Genomic DNA, 20,507 nt, shown 5'->3' on the forward strand with positions numbered 1-20,507 from the left:
ACTTTTCTAGAAAACCTGTTTTCTACAGAAAGCTAACTTTAATAGATGTGATAGCATCTGGTCAATTAGGAAACTTCATAATTTATATTGATCTTTGCATAGAACTTCCCTAAGGAAAAAAATTTCTGTATATGACATCGTGGGAAAAGGATCTGGGTAGACAAATTACCCCAGAGTAAAAGAGGTCCAGCAACCTCAGTCTGTAGCACAATAGAAGACAATTTAAATAAGACACATATACACACTAAGATGAAAGAAAAGCTTTTATGCATATATCATAGAAATCTAGGACTGGAAGGGACCTTGAGAAGTCATCCAGTCCAGTCCCCTGCACTCAAGGCAGGACTAAGTAATAACTAGATCATTCCCCTGACTGGTGTTTGTCTAACCTGAACTTAAAAAAACCTTCAGTGACAGATTCCACAACCTCCCTAGGCATATGTGGTGGTCATATCCAGTCACTAGAGAATATTGAGATGCAGTCCATAACTAAATACCATAGTTGGTGGATATTTATGATCCCGTGGTAATCCTCCTTGGGGGCTTCCTAGCAGAAATGACCACACAAGAAGAAATGAAGAATTAATTTCTCATCTGCTAGTTACTTGCTCGAATATTGGTAGCCTCTCACTGGAAAAAGAAAAATAGTCCAATCATAGAGAAATGGTTTAAAAATAAATATGGAAGGTTGTGGTTATGAAAAAGTTAACATACCCATTACATGCCCAGGAAAATAGAGAGGACAGATAAATATTTGCTTACCTTTTATTCATTACTCAGAGTTCATTGACCTGCAAATAAACCAGCAAACCTGTCCAGTTTTTTTTTAATATTAACATTTGATAGACATGCTTGGTCTGTTAAATGTGTGTATAGTGATTTCTTTCAATTTAATAAAATCACTAGAAACAACAAATTATAGGTGTTGTGATGCTCACTCTGTAATATGGTAACACCTGTTAAATAGAAAGATCTGATGGTTATATTCCTGTATAATATTTCCCTAAACAAAAGCAAGCTTTTATAATGATTGTTTTTTTCCTGATATTTACATGGCACTGATTGGAAACTTGTTAAAACATCCTAAATAAATGGAGGGAGATGACAAGAGAGAGAAATGTAGGCTGGAAGGGATCTCGAGAAGCAATCAAGTCCAGCTCTCCTGCACTGAGGCAGGACCAAGTAAATCTAGATCATACCAGATAGTGGTTTGTTTAACCTGTTCTTTAAAAGCTCCAGTGACATGATGAATTCCACAGCCTCCAGTGATGTGAATTCTACAACCTCCTTTGGAAGCCTATTCTAGTGTTTAATTATCCATATACTTAAAAAATATTTTCCCAATATCTAATGTAAAACTTCCTTGCTTCAGATTAGTTTGGTCTTCACAAATCCATGCTGGCTATTTCTTATAACCCTATCATCTTCTAGGGAAATTATTTGTTTAATAATTTGTCCCAGTTTCTTTCCAGGTATTCAGTTTAGGCTGACAGCTCTATAATTCCCCAGGTCGTCTTTGTTGCCTTTTTAAAAGATAGGTACAGTGTTTGCTGTTTTCCAGTCTGCTGGGACTTCACCCATCCTCCATAAGTTCTTAAAGATAATTGCTAGCATTCAAGCTTGCTTCAGCTAGTTCCTTAAGTATTCTAGGATAAATTTCATCAGGCCCTTCCGACTTCAATATATCTAACTTATCTAAATAGTCTTTAACCTCTTCTTTCTCTATTTTGGCTTGTGTTATACCAGGCCAGCAAGAACTTGGAATATTATAAGCATCTAGGGCAGGGGTAGGCAACCTATGGCGGCACACGAGCTGATTTTCAGTGGCATTCACACTGCCGGGTCCTGGCCACCGGTCTGGGGGGCTCTGCATTTTAATTTAATTTTAAATGAAGCTTCTTAAACATTTTAAAAACCTTATTTACTTTACATACAACAATAGTTTAGTTATATATTATAGACTTCTAGAAAGAGACCTTCTAAAAATGTTAAAATGTATTACTGGCACACGAAACCTTAAATTAGAGTGAATAAATGAAGACTTGGCACACCACTTCTGAAAGGTTGCCGACCCCTGATCTAGGGAAAGAAGGGGATGCACTGCATGAGCAATTCCTAGCTTCTGGATTATGTTGACTTAGTGTTAGATGGGACAGTAAACTACCTCTGCTGTGAGGTGGAACTCTGGAGTGTAGTTGTCATGTGAACAGGAAGGGTGGCTTAATTTTCATTATGATCAAAACTTGAAGTGGGGAATTGCACATTGCTTAATTATATTGGCTGTGACTTTAGTGATCCCTGTCAATAGGAACTTTGAGAAAAAGTGTGTTCTTCGTTGTGTTCAGAGCTATTAAGTAGTCATCTAGCATACCACATTTAACTTGTATATATCTACTCTCACAAAGAAAAGGTAATGACATTTTGAAAGATTAAAAAAAAAAAGTGTCAGCTGTGATCCTAAATGAGGAACTATCAGTTTCATAATTTTACTTTTATTTTTAGCATCAGTTTTGGATGATAAAGGTGAGCAAAGCAATGAGGAGGAACAAAAAGCTATCAAGCCCACAAGTAAGGAGTTCAAGAAAACATGGGGATTTCGAAGGACTACAATTGCCAAACGAGAAGGGGCAGGAGATGTTGATGTGGACACTAGTGAACAACAACCACAGCAGCAACAAAGCCTGTCCCTCCGGCGTAGCGGACGGCAACCCAAGCGTACTGAAAGAGTGGAAGAATTTCTTACAACAGTAAGACGTAGAGGTAGAAAGAATGTTCCTACTGCTCTTGAAGATTCAAGTGAACCAGCATCCTGTCCGGTTACAGATGTGGAAACTGCCTCTGAAGGCAGTGTGGAGAGTACTCCAGATATAAAACCTGGCACTCGGAAGAGTGAATCTACAGACAGTAAGGATCAGCCAGTCTTGGAAAGCAGAGGTGCAAAAGATGATGATGATGATGATGATACCTCTGATAGTGATAGTGATGGATTGACGCTGAAAGAACTACAAAATCGTCTAAGAAACAAACGCATTGAACAAAAACCTGCAGAATTGACATTGAAAGAGATACAGAACCGCCTCAGGAAAAAACACCTAGAACAAAATCCTACAGAAACAGTTGATGTCCAGGCAGGAAATCAAGTTAAGACTGAGCTGCCTGTCAAACAAGAACCTGAGTCTACTGATAGCACTGAGACTGGAAATCAAGTAGTTGTGTCTGAGGAACATACTGAAGATCTTCAGGTTAAGAAGGAAATAAAACCTGACCTGGCAACAAAAGAGATCAAAGACGAAGAATCTGAAGAGTTCACAAAAAGCAAATCTGAGTCTGAGATTTATGACCCAAATACACTGTACTGTATCTGTCACCAGCCTCATAACAACAGGTGGGCTATATACATATGCAAAGTATTGTCTAAAAATACTGTACAAGTAATAGAGAATCCTCCACAGGAAATAAGTTTACTACCAAAGATTTCATTGCCAGGTGTCTATAATTTTTTTTTCTGTTGCAACTTCATGGGGATGTAATAGGATAAGCTAATAAATTAATAAGTTATACGAAGCACCTGGCTTCCTGACAAAATTACAAGAACTTCTTTTGTTTTTGAATTTTTCAGTATTTTATTTTTTAACCACTTGTTCTTTATTTTCAGGTTTATGATTTGTTGTGATAGGTGTGAGGAATGGTTTCATGGTGACTGTGTGGGGATTTCTGAGGCTCGTGGGCGACTGTTGGAAAGGAATGGGGAGGACTATATCTGCCCAAATTGCACCATTCTGCAGGGGCAGGATGAGACAGTTTCAGAAACAGATCAGCAAGAAACTAAATCAAGGCAAGTAAACGTGGATGGCACAGAGCTCACAAGTGTAGGAACAGTTGAACAAAAGTCCAGTGAGGATCAAGGAATCAAGGGTAGGATTGAAAAAGCTGCAAATCCAAGTGGGAAGAAAAAACTGAAGATATTTCAACCTGTAAGTATTTTAGTTGTTGTCTCTTGTTCTGTTGAATGTGTTGAGGCATTAGCTTATCTATGGGCTGCAACATATTTTTATATAAAACAAAGCTACTAGATATTTGCTGTTTGTATTTTTCTGATTTGTAAGTGAAGATTTTGATCCAGAACTGAATGAGTGGAGTGTCACAATCATTAGGATATATATTTTTTTAATTTTTGAAGGACTGCAATTTACAAATCATACACATCAGGATAAGGAAAATACCCTAATAATGTGTATGCATCTGTTATTCTTTTATTTGGGTAATCAAGACACTGACTGAATTCCTGTTCTTTCATAAAGACGCTTAAAATTCTGAAATTGGCATGTTGTTATTTTAAAATTGCCTTTTTCTAATAACTATCAATTATTTTATTTTTCACTGTAGGGAGTTAGTATTAGCAAACTTGTGTGCCTTTACACCTTCAAGCTGTCCTGTGTACTTCGAGCCAATCTTTGACATTGTGTTTTGACCTTATTTCTTGTAGCTCTTCATACACGGAAAAGGGGAATTGATAGACTTTATTTTTTTAAAATGGCTCTGAAAATGTATTTAATTAAAAAAAAAAATCCTTTCAAATTGTTCCCAGTTTCTACATACAATTATTACAGGAACTTTATGTTTATATTAGCTAGTCTGTGTGCCATTCTAAATGCAAGCAAAAAGCCTCTTAACTTGAATTTAAACTAGTTTAAACCTTTTAATGCCATAGTAATTGACCTTTCTGCTGCTGGTGCTATTTTAGTATTTGCAAGCACAAGCATCCTCCTTGACTGTCATCTATACTTTTTCTCTTTAGCAAGTTTAAAAAAAAAAAAATCTTACATACTTGCTGACAGCACACTGCAATAATTTAATTTATGGGTTTGTGTGCATTTTAATGGTTGGACAGGAATACCATTTCCTATAAATGTTGGCTAACATCAGAGCTGTTATATTGAAGCCCGCCATTAGCACAATGCTTGTAGACTTTGGAGTGAAAATTTTTAATCATGGACATTTTCAGCAAAATACTTGTAAATGAAAAAAAAAAACTTTTTTCAGATATATTCTAACAACTTTAAAATTACAGTTATCGTCAATATATGTATGCAGATTTAATATAAAATACTAAAAAGTTTTTAATATGTCATTTCCCATATGTTGATATTTAATTTTGTTTTGGGAATAAAAATTGGCAAAGTGACAAGTCCAACCAAATTTCAGCTGTAATCAATTTTTGCCTTTATTTAGACAATTTTAGATGGAATTATTGTCATTTATAGTGTCTGAACATGCATTTATTCCAGACAAATAATAACAGACAAGATGGAATTGTTTAATGGGCCCAAGTTACCACATTCCAGGGCACCAGGAAGTTCTTCCATGATAATCGTCGCCTTCTCTGATCTCCTGCTCTAGTCCTTCAGTCTCTTTTCCAGTGTTTCTCCTGGTTGGGCCCATGTTCACATGGGTCTCTTATACATTTCTGTTATAGATTACTAAATTTTTATCCAGTTTACTTTTTAACACACAAACCCTTTGAGTTTTAGGTAGGGCTGTCAATTAGTTGGAGTTAACGCCTGTGATTAACTGAAAGCAAAATGAATGTGTTAATGTTTTTTAACATGTTAATTGTAAACCTGTGGATGGGTTGGGAGGCATTGGTGGCGTGAGGGCTGAAGCTTCAGTCCACAGTGTCCTAGAGGAAAGGAGGGAGGTGCTGAAACCCAGAGCTCCAAGCCCTGACCCTATATTTGAAAATATAGAATCCCCAAAAATATTTAAATAAATGGTATTCTGATGATGTTTAACCTGAGATTAAAACTGCAATAATTGCTATTTTTTTTAATCTCAAGATTAATCACGATTAATTTTTTTAATTGCTTGACCTCCCTAGTTTTAGGTAACCCATACATTGTGCATGCACAGGCTTCAGTTACCCAACTTCTGCATTTTTTTCTGCTGGTTTTTCAGTTACAATGTCGTGGTGGTTTTATGTCACTCTGACCTGTGTCTTACCAGAAAAAGGGCTTCTTGTTGTCTATTTTCAGTCCCAAACTTCCTGTGCGACATGTTAATTTGGTTCTGTCAGCAATAACATCACTTTAAACAGATTAGCAAGTCTGCGTAAAAGAAGAATTGGCAAAACCACAAGTATGGCAACAGGATCTTGGCCTACGTGTTACCTCATTTGTATTCATTCACTATCCTTAGCTATATTTTTAATGATTTGTAATTATCACAGCTCATAATCTTACCATTAACAATTCTTCATTTTATATTTCAGTGTTATAAATCAGTATATATGTATGTTATCCTGTGCTGTCCTTTTAATCTATTGGAAAAGTTGGGGGGAGTTATGGAAAACATCATGATTCTTTAATGTTGACATTTCGTATCTTCTATAAACTTGTTTTTTTATTCAAAGCCCAGTTTTGTTTGTGAACCATAGCAAAGAAAATTCAGTAGAATTTTTCCTGCGAATACATTTTGAGGGGTGCCTCAGTTTTAGGACAGTGATATTTAATTGCTTTTAATGGTAACGCCAACGTTTTGTAAAATTTAGAAATAGTTTCACAGATAATTTTAGTGTAAATAGTGAACATAAGAACGGCCATACTGGGTCAGACCAAAAGTCCATCTAGCACAGTGTGCTGTCTTCCGACTGTGGCCAATGCCAGGTGCCCAAGAGGGAATGAACAAGTAATCATCAAGTGATCCATTCCCCATCACTCATTCCCAGCTTCTGGCAAACAGAGGTTAATGGGTGAAATCTTGGCTCTATTGAAGTAAATGGGAGTTTTGCCATTCACTTCAGTGGGGCCAGGATTTCACCCACCCACTAACTTTTATATACTATTAAATTCTGGTTCTACACTTTTCCCAAACATTTTTTCAGTTAGTCTTTACTCTAAAGGATGAGTATGCAAAAGTTACACCTTCTTACTCAACAGACCTGATCCTTGTGTGCATTCAGTGTCAGATGTGTTAATTTTTGTGTCAAAATAAACCTTGTGTAATAAGTTGCACAGGCTTCAGTGTGGGCATGATTTGAAAACAGTGGGGTTGTACTAAAAGTCTAATTTGTCATGTAAAGCTTTTAGTACTGTTGATGATGAGTGAAGAGGAACAACTCCAATTTGACTTGAGTGAAGGTATAGTTTATAAAAGAAGCATGTAGGGGGGGATTTAATTGTACACTGAACATACTTGATACAGAAATAATTGTAGGAAATAAACTTGGAGCCTCACAATCACTTCTTATCACTCCTCAGAGTAGAATTCTACTTTAAGGTTGAATTTTCAGGAACACTGAAAAGATGTCAACAAGATGGTCATTACCATTTAAGAAGAGTAACATTATGTCAGTAGCATTTTTCATGCATTGTATTTTGAGCTGTATTCTACAGATTGATTATTTTAAATATTTCAAATTCTTGTAACAAACATTGCAGCTAATTAATACTTTAATCAAAATGCCATGGCATTCAGGAAAGCTTGGTGCTTACACTCTGGTCCTATATCATTGAAAAAATGGATTTTTCACCACTGACTTCAGTGGTGCAGGATGGGGCCTTTAATAGTTATTAGTGACACACTACAACTGGACTTGTTAGATATTTAAAATGTAAGATGCCTCCTAGGGAGCACTTGTGTATTAATTCTTGTAATATTTTTCTCTTGCTGTATGTGGATATAATCAGATATGAACATGGGCATTTATAGAGAATCATCCTGAAGAACAAGGCTGAGGGGAGATATGATTGCTTTCTATAAATATATCAGAGGAATAAATATCAGGGAGAGAGAGGAATTATTTAAGCTCAGTACCAATGTGGACACAAGAACAAATGAATATAAACTGGCTATTGGGAAGTTTAGACTTGAAATTAGATGAAGGTTTCCAACTACCAGAGGAATGAAGTTCTGGAACAGCCTTCCAAGGGGAGTAGTAGGGGCAAAAGACATATCTGGCTTCAAGACTAAGCTTGATAAGTTTATAGAGGGGATGGTATAATGGGATAGCCTAATTTTGTCAATTAAATCGTCTTTGACTACTAGCGGTAAATATGCCCGATGGCTTGTGATAGGATGTTAGATGGGATGGGATCTGAGTTACTACAGAGAATTATTTCCTGGGTGTCTGGCTGGTGAGTCTTGCCCACATGCTCAGGGTTTAGCTGATGGCCCATATTTGGGATCGGGAAGGAATTTTCCTCCAGGGCAGATTGGCAGAAACCCTGGGGGGTTTTCACCTTCCTCTGCAGCGTGTGGCATGGGTCACTTGCTGGAAGATTCTCTGCACCTTGAAGTCTTTAAACCATAATTTGAGGACTTCAGTGGCTCAGACACAGGTTTGATACAGGAGTGTGTGGGTGAGATTCTGTAGCCTGCATTGTGCAGGAGGTCAGACTAGATGATCATAATGGTTCCTTCTGTCCTTAAAGTCTATGATTCTATGAATATTTATTTCTACAAAATAAATTTAATGGTATTTGGATTTTAGATAAGCACTACTTGTGTCTCAGTCAATCTTAATTGAAAAATTAATTGAAATTGGTCTGTGTAGCAACACTGTCATGTGGATTGAAAATTGGCTAAAATACTGTAAACAAATATTAACTATAAACTACAGTATATTGAGTTGGGGAGAGCTGTCTAATGGAGTATTGCAATATTGGGTATTAGGCCTGTTCTTGTTTAACATCTTCACTAATGATCAGTAAGCCGGAGCAACCAGTGAGGACTGAGATATACAAGGAAGGGCTGTAGAGAGATATGGAACTAGGACAGAAAATGACAAAATATGACTCAGTTGGAGAACATACAAGTTAATGCAAGAGTTTGTAACATGATAGGGCAGTGAAAAAGGCCAATGCAATTTTGGATTGCATGTGCAGAGCTAATAGTTTCTCTCTCTTTCTTCCCCCCCTTCACTTTGTTGTCACTGTGTGTAGAATCTTACATTGTGTGGGTGGTCACCACATAACCCGAAACATTTTGACAAACTGAGGAGAGGCAAGAAGAAACCAATAGAAATTAATAGTACACCTCTACCCTGATAGAACGCTGTCTTCGGAGCCAAAAAATCTTACCATGTTATAAGTGAAACCGCATTATATTGAACTTGCTTTAATCCGCCGGAGTGCGCAGCTCGGCCCCCCCCCCCCCCCGAGCACTGCTTTACCGCATTATATCCGAATTTGTGTTATATCGGGTCACGTTGTATCGGGGTAGAGGTGTATATGTGTCAGCTCAGGGCAGCTGCACTGGTATTTCCCCTCTGGCCCAGCAAGGGCATCCACCTCAGGCTTCCAGCTCCCTACCTGTTATCTCTCTTGAGTGGTGACATGTGTCCCACTCCCTTCTGACTCCAGTGTATTTCCAGGCGCACAGTCCCCTGACTATACTGTGATATCCCAGCAAAAGACTCTGCCTAAGCAGGCCTGCTTACTTTTCTTCAGAGACTAATAACCAAATAATTGTCCACAGTTATAAGGCAACACACAGCACTTCCTATGCATGCCTATTTTATTCTTAAGGTTAAAGGCACACAGAGAAAACCTTAAAAACAACAAAAATGAACCTATGGAGCTTACCTCAGAGATCTCCCCAGCCCATATGTGGTCTCTGGCAGGAATAGTCCTTCAAAACCCCACTCAAGGGGTTTCCTTATGGTTTCAAATTCATCATAGCTTCAGCTCAGAACAAGCATACAGTCTTATGGGACTTCAGTGGGCCCAGTCCATTGGGGCCCTCTGTGGACCAGGATCCTGTCTGTTTGCTGGATCAAGAAGAAGGCCCTGAGCCTGTTTAAACCCAGTCTGTTTAACAGACAGAGAAAGGATTTTTGGATAGTCACTGGAGAGTCCATTTTGGACTAGTTTATGCAAAACCTATCTAGGGGATGGCTTCAAAAGGACTGATAACCAGAGGAATTATATTAGCATCTCCATCCCCCTAAAGGAGTTGCATACAATTTCATATCACATACACAATTGCATTTTTAATATAATGGATCCCAAAGATATTAAACCTAATTTAACAAAGTTTAATGTAATTCAGTAAAGTTTATATTATTTCCATAAGGTTTGTCCAGGATATTTCCATTTTGTCACATCATTTCTCATCTTTAGATATAGGAATGCTTTGCAAAAATAGATAATTGATGTTATCCTAATTTTACAAAAGGGAAAACAGAGGAAGGAAAACTTAAATTCCTTTCCTTATACCTCACAATGATCAAATATTTGTAGGCTTTTAAGGTTGTTACCTGATCTATCATATTTCTGAGGCATCTGTTGTTAGTATATGTTAACACTGAGGAGGAAGAGGATTTATTTACATGTAAAACACTATGATGAAACTAAGAGAAAATTTAGACTGAGTATTGGGAAATTTCTATCCTGACAGTGGGAAGTAAGTATTAGGCTGTGGTGGAGTTTCCCTAGGGAAGTGGGAGTAGTCCTGTCACTTGGGACTTTTAAACGAGACTGGATAAAACTACAGAAAAATGTGCTGCAGAAAACAATTCTGCATCATCAGGGAGACAGCCTGGTTAATGCAGTAGGTCTTTTCCATTTTAGATATCAATAACTCCAGGAGAAATAGGTGTTAAAGCCTGTGGTACTTTTCTGTTTAATAAATATAAATGAAATGGACCTTCTTATGGCTTATTTATATTTTAATGATTTTATAAATATTTTGGTTTTGTGGTGAATTTGCAAGCATGAACTCCCAAGGCCAGCAGAGTTGGACATGGGATAGTGTCAGAAGTTCACTCTGGAATCTGATATTGATTGAAAAATCGTGTTATGCTTTTAAGACGCACTAGTTAAATTCTGTTACATAAGTCCTCATCACCAGTTATACAGTTTTTTAGTTAAAAAATGGAACTTGTTGTGCTTCAATCTTTAGGTAATGGAAGCTCCTGGTGCATCAAAATGCATTGGTCCTGGCTGTTCTAATGTGGCTCAGCCGGATTCTGTGTACTGCAGTAACGACTGCATTCTCAAACATGCTGCAGCCACCATGAAATTTCTCAGTGCAGGAAAAGAACCAAAGCCAAAAGAGAAGATCAAATCAAAATCTGAGAGATCCACAATTCTAAAATCTCAACTGCAGGTAAGCTCATGTTCCTGAATAAAAAATTCCTGAAGCACCAATGGCTTGTTGTTGTACAGTTTTCAGACAGAAATATATTTAGTTTGCAAGATTTAACATTAGAGATTCACTCTTTTGTTTGTTTTGCCATTTTCATGACCTAAAACTACATTAAAGAATAAGATAATTCAGTTAAATCTCAATGATAAAAAAAGAAAACAGGAAAAGGTTGTTAAAATACAATGTAGCCTCCTTTGCATAGGTGGTGTTAAATTATCTACACTTCAGTACAGCTTTTCTGAAATAATTTCCCCAGTATAGAATATTTTAAAGCTAGTTCATAGGTTTAAAATTATTAGTATTATCCTGGATTAAACGTGTTTAGGTTTATTTTTTAATGGGGAGACAGGCTATGCAAGGGGATTTGTGTCACATGTAAGGAAATAAAAGAATTTCTTAAAAGCCTTTTAAAATACATATTACTTAGCTCTCTTAAACCACGTTAACATGGCAAGTACAGCTGGATGTGCAGGTTTGCGTATATTTGATGATAAATACAACTGTGTTCAGTTTGCTGGCGAGGTCAGCTTGTGAATAGAGACTCAACACACTCTCCTGCTAGGCTAATGCATTTCTCCTAGCTTTATAGACTTTTTGTATTTTGTATTGTAACTATGTAATCTGAAATGCATTTGTAATTATTCACTATATACGAAGACATATTTTGTCACTAAATACATGCAACATGATAACTCTTTCTGTCATTACTATTATTAGTAATTACGGTTCTACTAATTACACAGGCAGGTACTAAGCCTTTGTCCACCCAGAAGAAACCAACTCCTGAGAAAAAAGAGATTAACATGAAGAAAAGTATGGTGACAGCACCTAAAACTGAAGCAAACACCCAACCAGTTGCTAAAGAGCCAGCATCAGAAAACAGCACGCCATCCTGGGCAAGCGATCATAATTACAATGCAGTAAAGCCAGAAAAGACTGCTGCCATTTCATCTTCACTGTTATTCAAATGTATGTATCGCATAGGGATATTCCTGAGTAATCATTTACATTTTATTTGAATACCCATCCATTCTTGGCTCTGTAAGATTAGGAAATTTGGTATCTTTTTCTTAATATGACACACACATTTTCTCTCCACCTTCAAAGATTCTCACACACTTGTATAAGGGAAATTTTATAAGGTTCATTTATAATTTTGATATCAAAGTGTATGCAACTGGTTTCTGAATGTAAACTTTCTGAGTAAGTTACCAAATGTTTTCCAAAGGCAATAACCATTTCTGTTCTCAGAGGAGGTGAGTATCTATATATATATCTTAAATTCAAAATACTGTAAGTTACACGAGGTGCCCCTGTTACCAACAATTCACTGTACTAACTTAAATTTTATTATCATACATCTAGCCTTGGCACTTTGCTTCTCAAGTTTTGCATTTGCATTGCTAGTGCCAAGACGGGATTTTTCAACAGGGTTTGTTACAGACCTTTTATATTTTATATTTTTAACTGTCAACTATATTCAAATTCTCCGTCTTAGTCCTGCCATGAATGCAGGGGACTGAACGAGGTGACTTCTCGAGGTCCCTTCCAGATCTATGAGTCTATGATTCCTGATGTTTTGTTTTATTTACTTTAAATATTTTAAGGATCATCTTTTACTTAAGTGAGGAAGGGGCCTTTATTTCCTTGTTATCTCTGTATTGTTCATATTTCACACATTATCCACACACAAGGAAACATCTAAAGGGAAATTAGGCAGAGATTTTGCCTTACATATTATAATTTTGCAGGTACTGAATAGCATCCATAACCTCTTGTTAGCTCATATAAAGGTAAGTAAATACCGATTTGTAATGTGAAATAGATTTTGTACTTTATCACATTTTTGATTGACTCCAGTGAAATAGTGTTATAATGTAATAGGATTTTAAGTGAAATCATATGATTCACATTTCAAAACACATGATAAATAGATGTCTAGTGACTGATATTTTCTCAATTTGAAATTTAATGAATGCAAATGTTACTTTTTCTCCCAGCTTTTATTAGCCACCTTTTATCGGGGTTTAATTTTTATTTTCAGAAGTAGACCTGGTTATTAAACACATGAATTATATATTAACTTAACAAATACACATTTAAAATAAGTGAATATTTTTCATTTTGAAATTCATCTTGAGACCTAGATTGTTCAGGTGAAAGAACTTTTGAACATAAAGGAAACACAAGTATTTCCCCAGAAAAATTACTTTATTATTATGCACAACTTTTTAGACTTTCTCTGGAATACTGTAGTATATTGCATTTAAAGGTAAACTTCCCGCTCTATTTTACTGCACTTCTTTTAGAAATGCAGCCTTAGTACATGGTATTTATAGTGTTCTGGAGATTACTTTTTTCTCCTACTTGATTTTAAATTAATAGTTTTTGATACTTTATATCCCATAACAACTACAGAGTTGCATTTTAAATTACCATTGTAGGTTTAAAAAAGCAGGGTTTTTTTCTGTCTAAAAAGGGGCCCGTTATGAACTCTTGTCTACACTCAAAAATCTGCTTTAACGGTAATACAAATAATTAATAATAATATACTACTATAATTGTATGTGGTACAACCTGGTTAATATAGATGCAGTTACACCAGTATAAATTTGCTTGTATCAGTATAGCTTATTTCTCTAAGGGAAAATGCTGTATTGGCATAAGGTACCTTTATTGAGATATAACTGCATCCAGACATGGGGTTACACTGATTTAACTGTTTTGACAGAATAGCACACCCCTAACTGAAAATTAAATCGGTACAAAATGTGTGTGTAGACCAGGCCTTATTAATGAATACAAGATAATTCAGTATATACCAGATGAAGAGTTCTCTAATCAGCCAATAGGGATGGAATTTTAGATTGCTCTAATTAAGGTAAGTTCTACAAATGTCTTGGATTCTGTTTGTACCATTACTAAACTACCAAATATAATTTTTTTTTCTGTGGAAAAGATTCTTTCATTTTTGGTTGATAAATCTGGTAGAATAATTTGTGATTGAAGTGATCCATAGTGTCTCCTAAGAAACATCAATCACAGCCTCTTTGTTTAGGGAACTTCTACAAATGGTTAAAATGTAAAAGTAAGGTAGTGTATGCTTTATTCTGTTTAGTGTACATAGGTATATATATATTTACATTGTACTGAACTGAAATGGAAATTCTCCTAAGTAGGTGCTCTCTACCCTCAAGCTAAGGCCCTGATCCTGCAAATCCTTATTCATGCGACAAACCCTTAATTGCCCACATTGTCCTACAGGAGTCAAATGAGTAAATTCAGTGACTGAGGGTTGAAGGATCAGTCTTTGTTCAGACCCTAAATTAGTCTTTCCTTCAGTCAATATAGCACATGCATAAAATGCAGCTATACTGTATGCTAAATATTGTTGCACTAGCTGGTGGATGTAAGATTTCAGTACCTTTTAACATGACAATGATTTTATTGGGTGGCAGGACGGAGAGAGCCAAATCTCTTTAGTCCTCTGTTAAATGTTGACAAATAATCTGGGTAGGAGTGGGATTCAGTACACTTGTATGATAAAAATGATCTCTACCTTTGAATTTGGTTCATATACAGAAACACTTGTAACATGGTTATTTGAAGCACGCAACACACAGTTCTAAAGATTCCTCCTCCTCCCTCCAACCCCCACTACAATGGCTGCTTCAAGATTCCCCTGGATTTTCAGATTCATAGTATTTTGTGATGAGAAATTAGGCCCTACTTGCAATTTATTAAATCCATCCAAACATACAGGCTGAGTATTGGTTTACACTGTCTAACATCTTAACAGTCTGAATGGAAATCATTGGCTTTATTGGTTCACCTGTACTAATTAACTGGGAAGCATCATGCACATATGATGCCAGAAGAATAATAATACATTTTATTTATTTGTGTTGAAGATGTAGGCAGTATTTAGGCTGTACAGCTATGGGGAAGTAAATATACACATTTTTTCTTTTTCAGAAATTAGGCCTGTTTATTTTAGTAGCTGATCCGCATTTACTCATAGCATCCAGTACACTACATATATAGAAAATGTATTTCAAAATTAATTTTTAATCGCTACAAGGATAAGGGTCATTGAGATTGGGGAAGGTGAAACAAGGGTTTTCAAAGATCCAGGTTCGGCGTGGATGAGAGAATCGGTAGTATTTTAATGCTTTTGCCAGGACATGTTTCTTTAATGTACCCTTAGCCTTCAGTTTATATCAAATGGTTGTTAAAGCCCTCAAGTTTCAGGGCTTGTCAAAGTAGAAGTAAAATGAAATAGCAAAATAGTGTAAATGTCTATCCAGTGGATTATCTTTCAAGCAGGAAAAACACAGCCCCAACAAAATGATTTCTAAAATAACCTGATAAAGTTATGACCTTTTAAAAATCGTCTGCCATGTTTTATAAAAACAGTGCATTTCTAAAAAGAGTTAACTTTTTAATGCATATGTTGAGGGAGGGACTTTAGTCTACTGATTTGATATTTAATTCATAAGGTTTTTATAAAAAATATGGGATCGCAAAGGAGGATAATATCCATTGCTTACTTGGCTCTACAAAAGAGCTATTGTCCTTATTTTTTGTCGTTTTTAATATGTCATGCATTGAGTTCGTAGGAATTAATAGTGGGGGCGAGGGGTGATTTTCTTAGATAAATGGAATAAGTGAATTGTCAGTGCACTTCATAAAAAAAAATCTCCAGATGGAAGATGGAGCTCCGGATCATACGGCACTGATATAGCTGGTTGTCATTCAACTTAACAGTGAATTGTAAATTATATGTATATTTTTACGTGTGATCTGCCCCTTGTTTGCCCAGTGTGTTTGAAAACTTGTACAAAATAGATAATCACAGTAAAATGAAAAATGACGGATCCTGAAATAAGAAACACATCTGAAAGATGTCTGGATCCAAATTTATATTTAATACAGAAAATCTGCATATTATGTTAAAGCTGTGGTCTTGTCAAATATTCTAGACTACTTTTAAAGTCTACCACAAGGTTTTAATACTCGTGGTTTTATTTTTTCTTTTAGTCATTTGAGCCTTTTGATATCCTCATATGTCAGGTGGGCTAGGAGTGCAGTCTTGCTTGTATAATATTTAGTTGAGCAGCATTCTGAAAGGTTTATAAAGCTTTACTTTTTTTAGTTGAAGCAGTTAATATCTACAACAACAAAAATTTCAGAGAATTATTGTCAAATGAAGATTTAAAGTAGAGAATGACTCAGAACGGATCTAAAGAATGTCAGTGATGAATAGTAGTTCTCTCATTATTGGTCCTATAGTAAATAAGAGAAAGTGTGTTACTTTCTGACAAATTAGCCAACTGTTACATTTTTAATTCAGTATATAAAGTCATAACTTACCCGTCAACTGGAGGGAAAAAAATTAAATTGCTTCATTGGTATTTAACATCTTTTGTAAAGGTCACTTAATTACAGAATGTGTATATGTGGGAAACAGAAGACTTGAGGAGATATCAAATATTTTGGTTATAACAACGTAGGTGGTGGCTGGACCACTTGCTGATGTCAAAGTTCATTTAGTAGCATGTCGACATGCACATATCTAAAGACTTCAATGCAGGTTCTTTGGTAGTAGAAGAACATTTGGAAGAGAAAATGAATTTTTGCCATTTTTACTTAAGTGGAAATCGGCTGCAAATCTTTCATCATTTTCAAGCTGGAAGATTAATCAGAAGGAGGAGAAAACTGAAGGTAAAGGTCTGCCTGTATCCTAATTTTAAAGCTGATTATTCACTTATCAGCTGTGTCACAGCACACATAACTTATATAAAATCATAACGCCTTTTGGTAGTAAGAGGAGAACTTACAAGACATAGTAAATATATTTTATTAGATGAACCAGTGTGTACACTAAACCTAAACTATTTTAAATTCATATGTTGGATCTTGTGATATAAGTCACTGAGTTAAGTTTTCGATCACAAAGCCAATAAACTATTTGTTGACTTAGCTGCAACTTAGCTGTAACTACTAATTTAGTATGAATTCTTAGCCATTAATTGCAATATTCTATTTGATAGTAGTATTTCTTATAAATTATTAATGAATTGGACTTTAAAGCAAAAATAGTTCATTGAAAGGGGCTCTGTCAGGCAAAAATTTGCCATACATCTCTCCTCCCATCCTACAACAGTGGATTAGGGGACAGCCAACTTTATGGTGCCTCCTACTGGGAAGCAAGGGGGCAACATTTATGAAACTCTGCCCTTGATTACGTTAGCCTCCATTTTTCTTTGCCTCCTCTATGGCGTAGGTTAATCATTGCCTCTGTCTAGATCTGAGCCTTATCCACAGGCTGAGTAGTGCTTACTCACACAAGTTGTCATCAAAGGATTCCAGATACAAAGGGCTTTTGGGTTGCTTCTGTTCGTACACAACTGTAACAAAGTGAAGAGACATTGTCAAAGGACAGCAGTGAGATGGGAGCCCCAAAATCAAAAGTCTGATGTGCATGTGATAATTGTTCTTGTATTTTTATTTTTATTTATTGATAAAAAAATGTTATCATGTAGAAGGTGGCATGGGTGAGGAGGGAAAGGAAAATATACCATACAATGTAAAAAAGAGGAAAGGCTGGAAGAGAGGAGCAGTGTACACATAATGGGAGTGGAGGGTAACAAGGTGGGATGAAAACCTATAATACTCACAGACTTGTGCCATTTTAACTAAGGCATGTCTACACATAATTGCACTAGTTCAACGTAAGATGTGATTTTAAAACAAATTTAGTTTAAACAAATTTAGTTTAAACCAGTGCAGAAGGTTGTACGTACCTTTATTTTGGCTTATCTTAAACTATTAGAAACAGGTTTAAAGTAAACTGAAACAAGCTACTCTTAAGCTGCAGTAGCAGTGTTGACAAAGGGATTTGCACCATGTAGTTAAACTAGTGTGAGTTTGTGTGTAGATGCTTATTTCAGTTTGAGTGGCTTAGTTTGGTTTAGCTTAATTTTGTTCTACAGGTTTAATTTAAACAAAAATAAGCCACATTCAACCTGAAATAAGAATGTCTTTGCACAAACTTGCACTAGTTTAACTAAACCAGTTTTAAAACATACATTTAAAACATTTGACCTCCTGAGGTCCCTTCCAACCCTGATATTCTATGATTCTATACCTTTAGTAATTAAATAAGTACAAGTTTGTATGTCGCCAAGGCCTAAGAGCTAGTAGCAGAGGCATTTTGCCTAGGCAGATAGAGAAGAAGATCCACCCTGTCATTGTTTGTCCCCACAAGTGAATGTCCAGTCTCCTGATTCAAACCTATCTCATTCCATGGGATCTGTTATTACTTGTCCACCATGAGTCCCTAGCATTGTAGAGTAGTGCCTAAGAAATAGAAGGCACAGTACAGGGCTATCACTGTGCAAATTGCCCATGATACATTATTAATAATAATTGAGGACTAGGGCACTTCATAAGTAAAAACTATTGAGGGTGGTGCAGAGGGGAAATCTTGCATCCAGAGTACCTGAGAGGACTCTGCCAGTACTCTGGGAAAATACATACTGGAGCCCTGCCACCTTTGGGGGCGAGGGCACATGCATCCTACTCCCCCTTTCAAGCAGCTGTCATCCTGGGTGCTTTTGGAGGGCAGAAGGCCAGCACTCCACAATCACACTGTGTGTCTGGCTCCTGCGTGAGGAGCCACAAGAGTGAAGGAGGAGGCTTGGCACAAGTGTCGGGCACAGTCTGGCTCATAGGGTGGTTCTTTTCTACTCGTTCGATACCGATGGAAATTTGATTAAAAAACTCACCACCCTATATTGCTGTTTGCATTTTTTTTTACTAATATTGTTCACTTGGTTGTATAACCAATGGGAAATCCCCCCCCCCCCCCCCGTTTCCCTTCCACCAAATAAAAGGGGTTCTTTGAGGTGGTCTCTTGTATATTTCCACTGTTGGATTCTGTTGATTGTGTTGATCTGGGTGCAGAAGGCTTTGGAGCTGAAGATGTCCTATACTGTCCCTTGAATACACAAGTGGTTCTGAAAAAAACTAAGGCCTTGTCTACAGCAGGTATTGCCCCCATTTCAACTAGGGAGGCCAGTTGCACAGGTCTAATCCCCTAGTGTAGACAGGGTAAACTGCTATAAGGTGATCTCAAGCAGGGAGCAAGCTGTAACTGCACATGGTAGCTTTGTCTGTCTACACTAGAGAATTGCATTTGCATAGCTATGTTGTTGGCTTGCAGCATGACAAATCATCAGTGTAGACACGGCCTAGCTCCAGTGTTTACTCAATCAAGTGAGAATGGAGACTAGTTACCATTTCAGTACCTGGGTTGTAAAGTCCTAGCACACAGCACCAGTTTAGGGATTGACATCTTGCGGCAGACCAGACACCTGATATGGACATCTGACTTGAGAAAAATAGAGGGGCAAGAGGCATACCTTTTTAAATCTGGATTTATTAGGATCTGACTCAGTTTTGATAGTAGGAACTAGCCCAAATCCCCAAGTGCACAATGGCACACAAATACTAAAATTGCCTAAAAATGATACTGTAAAATAAGTAAAAGCTAACTATATACAACTATTTTTTGAGAGAAATGACAAGAAGTCTGACAAAAACAGACTTCACGCATAGGAACGGTTCCTCTGATCACGGAAAAGAAGGAATTGAGACGGTTGTTGGCTGCACCTTCTTATATGGCCTTGGGCACTAAATGTTCAGTGCCCCAGGAAGGTGTTTGAGTGGCACCTTACAGGCATGTCTCTTCTAGAAGTTTCTGAAGCTCTGAGGTGCCAGGTGCACATCCCAACTGTGAGACTATGCAGAGGCAACACTTGAAGAACTACAGTTACTGGTAAGTAACTTCTCTTTGTGGAGTGCTTTAGAACTGACCTTTAAAGCACCAGCTGAGCAATATATTTCAGTTTTCAGTTGTATGTGAATGAATTGAAGGGTTTCACTTTTATTTTCTTATTTAAAAAAAACATGCTTGCCTGAGAATTCAACAGCCCTTGCTCTTCAAAGAGATGGCTTTTTTTTAAAGTATAATTTTGTTCAGACAGTTATTCCCATAATTAGTCATTCCTGCAAGAAGATGTGCACACCACAGCTGCCTGAAAGCTGGTTGGTTTACCATCAGTCAGATAAGATGTAGATGATGCTGAGTGGCAAAGGAAAGTGGAAATGGCAAAATCTAGGAATATTCAAAACTGAGGGAGCCTGCCCACCCATTGATAAAACAGTTAACAATCTCTGAGTTTTACTCAACTAATTGCTGCCCTGGATTCTTAGCTAAGTGATCAGGGATGCCTTTTTCAACTTTGACTGAGAGTGCCTTTTCCTACCAGTTTAGGCTAGGCTACTGAAGCACATAA

The 20,507-nt window shown here is 36.8% G+C and overlaps 1 protein-coding gene across 5 annotated transcripts in view; it reads left to right on the forward strand.

The window, feature by feature from the left end:
* DIDO1 (death inducer-obliterator 1) overlaps window positions 1-20,507 on the forward strand; it is a 102,578-nt gene that overhangs the window by 39,648 nt on the left and 42,423 nt on the right. For all 5 annotated transcript variants that reach the window (XM_044986372.1, XM_044986371.1, XM_044986373.1 and 2 more), the window contains 4 exons: window positions 2,503-3,385; window positions 3,656-3,974; window positions 10,900-11,106; window positions 11,889-12,114. In XM_044986372.1, coding sequence (XP_044842307.1) covers window positions 2,503-3,385; window positions 3,656-3,974; window positions 10,900-11,106; window positions 11,889-12,114 — 1,635 coding nt within the window. The remainder of the gene's footprint in view (window positions 1-2,502; window positions 3,386-3,655; window positions 3,975-10,899; window positions 11,107-11,888; window positions 12,115-20,507) is intronic.

This window comes from Mauremys mutica, chromosome 13, assembly GCF_020497125.1.
Source record: "Mauremys mutica isolate MM-2020 ecotype Southern chromosome 13, ASM2049712v1, whole genome shotgun sequence".
Classification (NCBI taxonomy): domain Eukaryota; kingdom Metazoa; phylum Chordata; order Testudines; family Geoemydidae; genus Mauremys; species Mauremys mutica.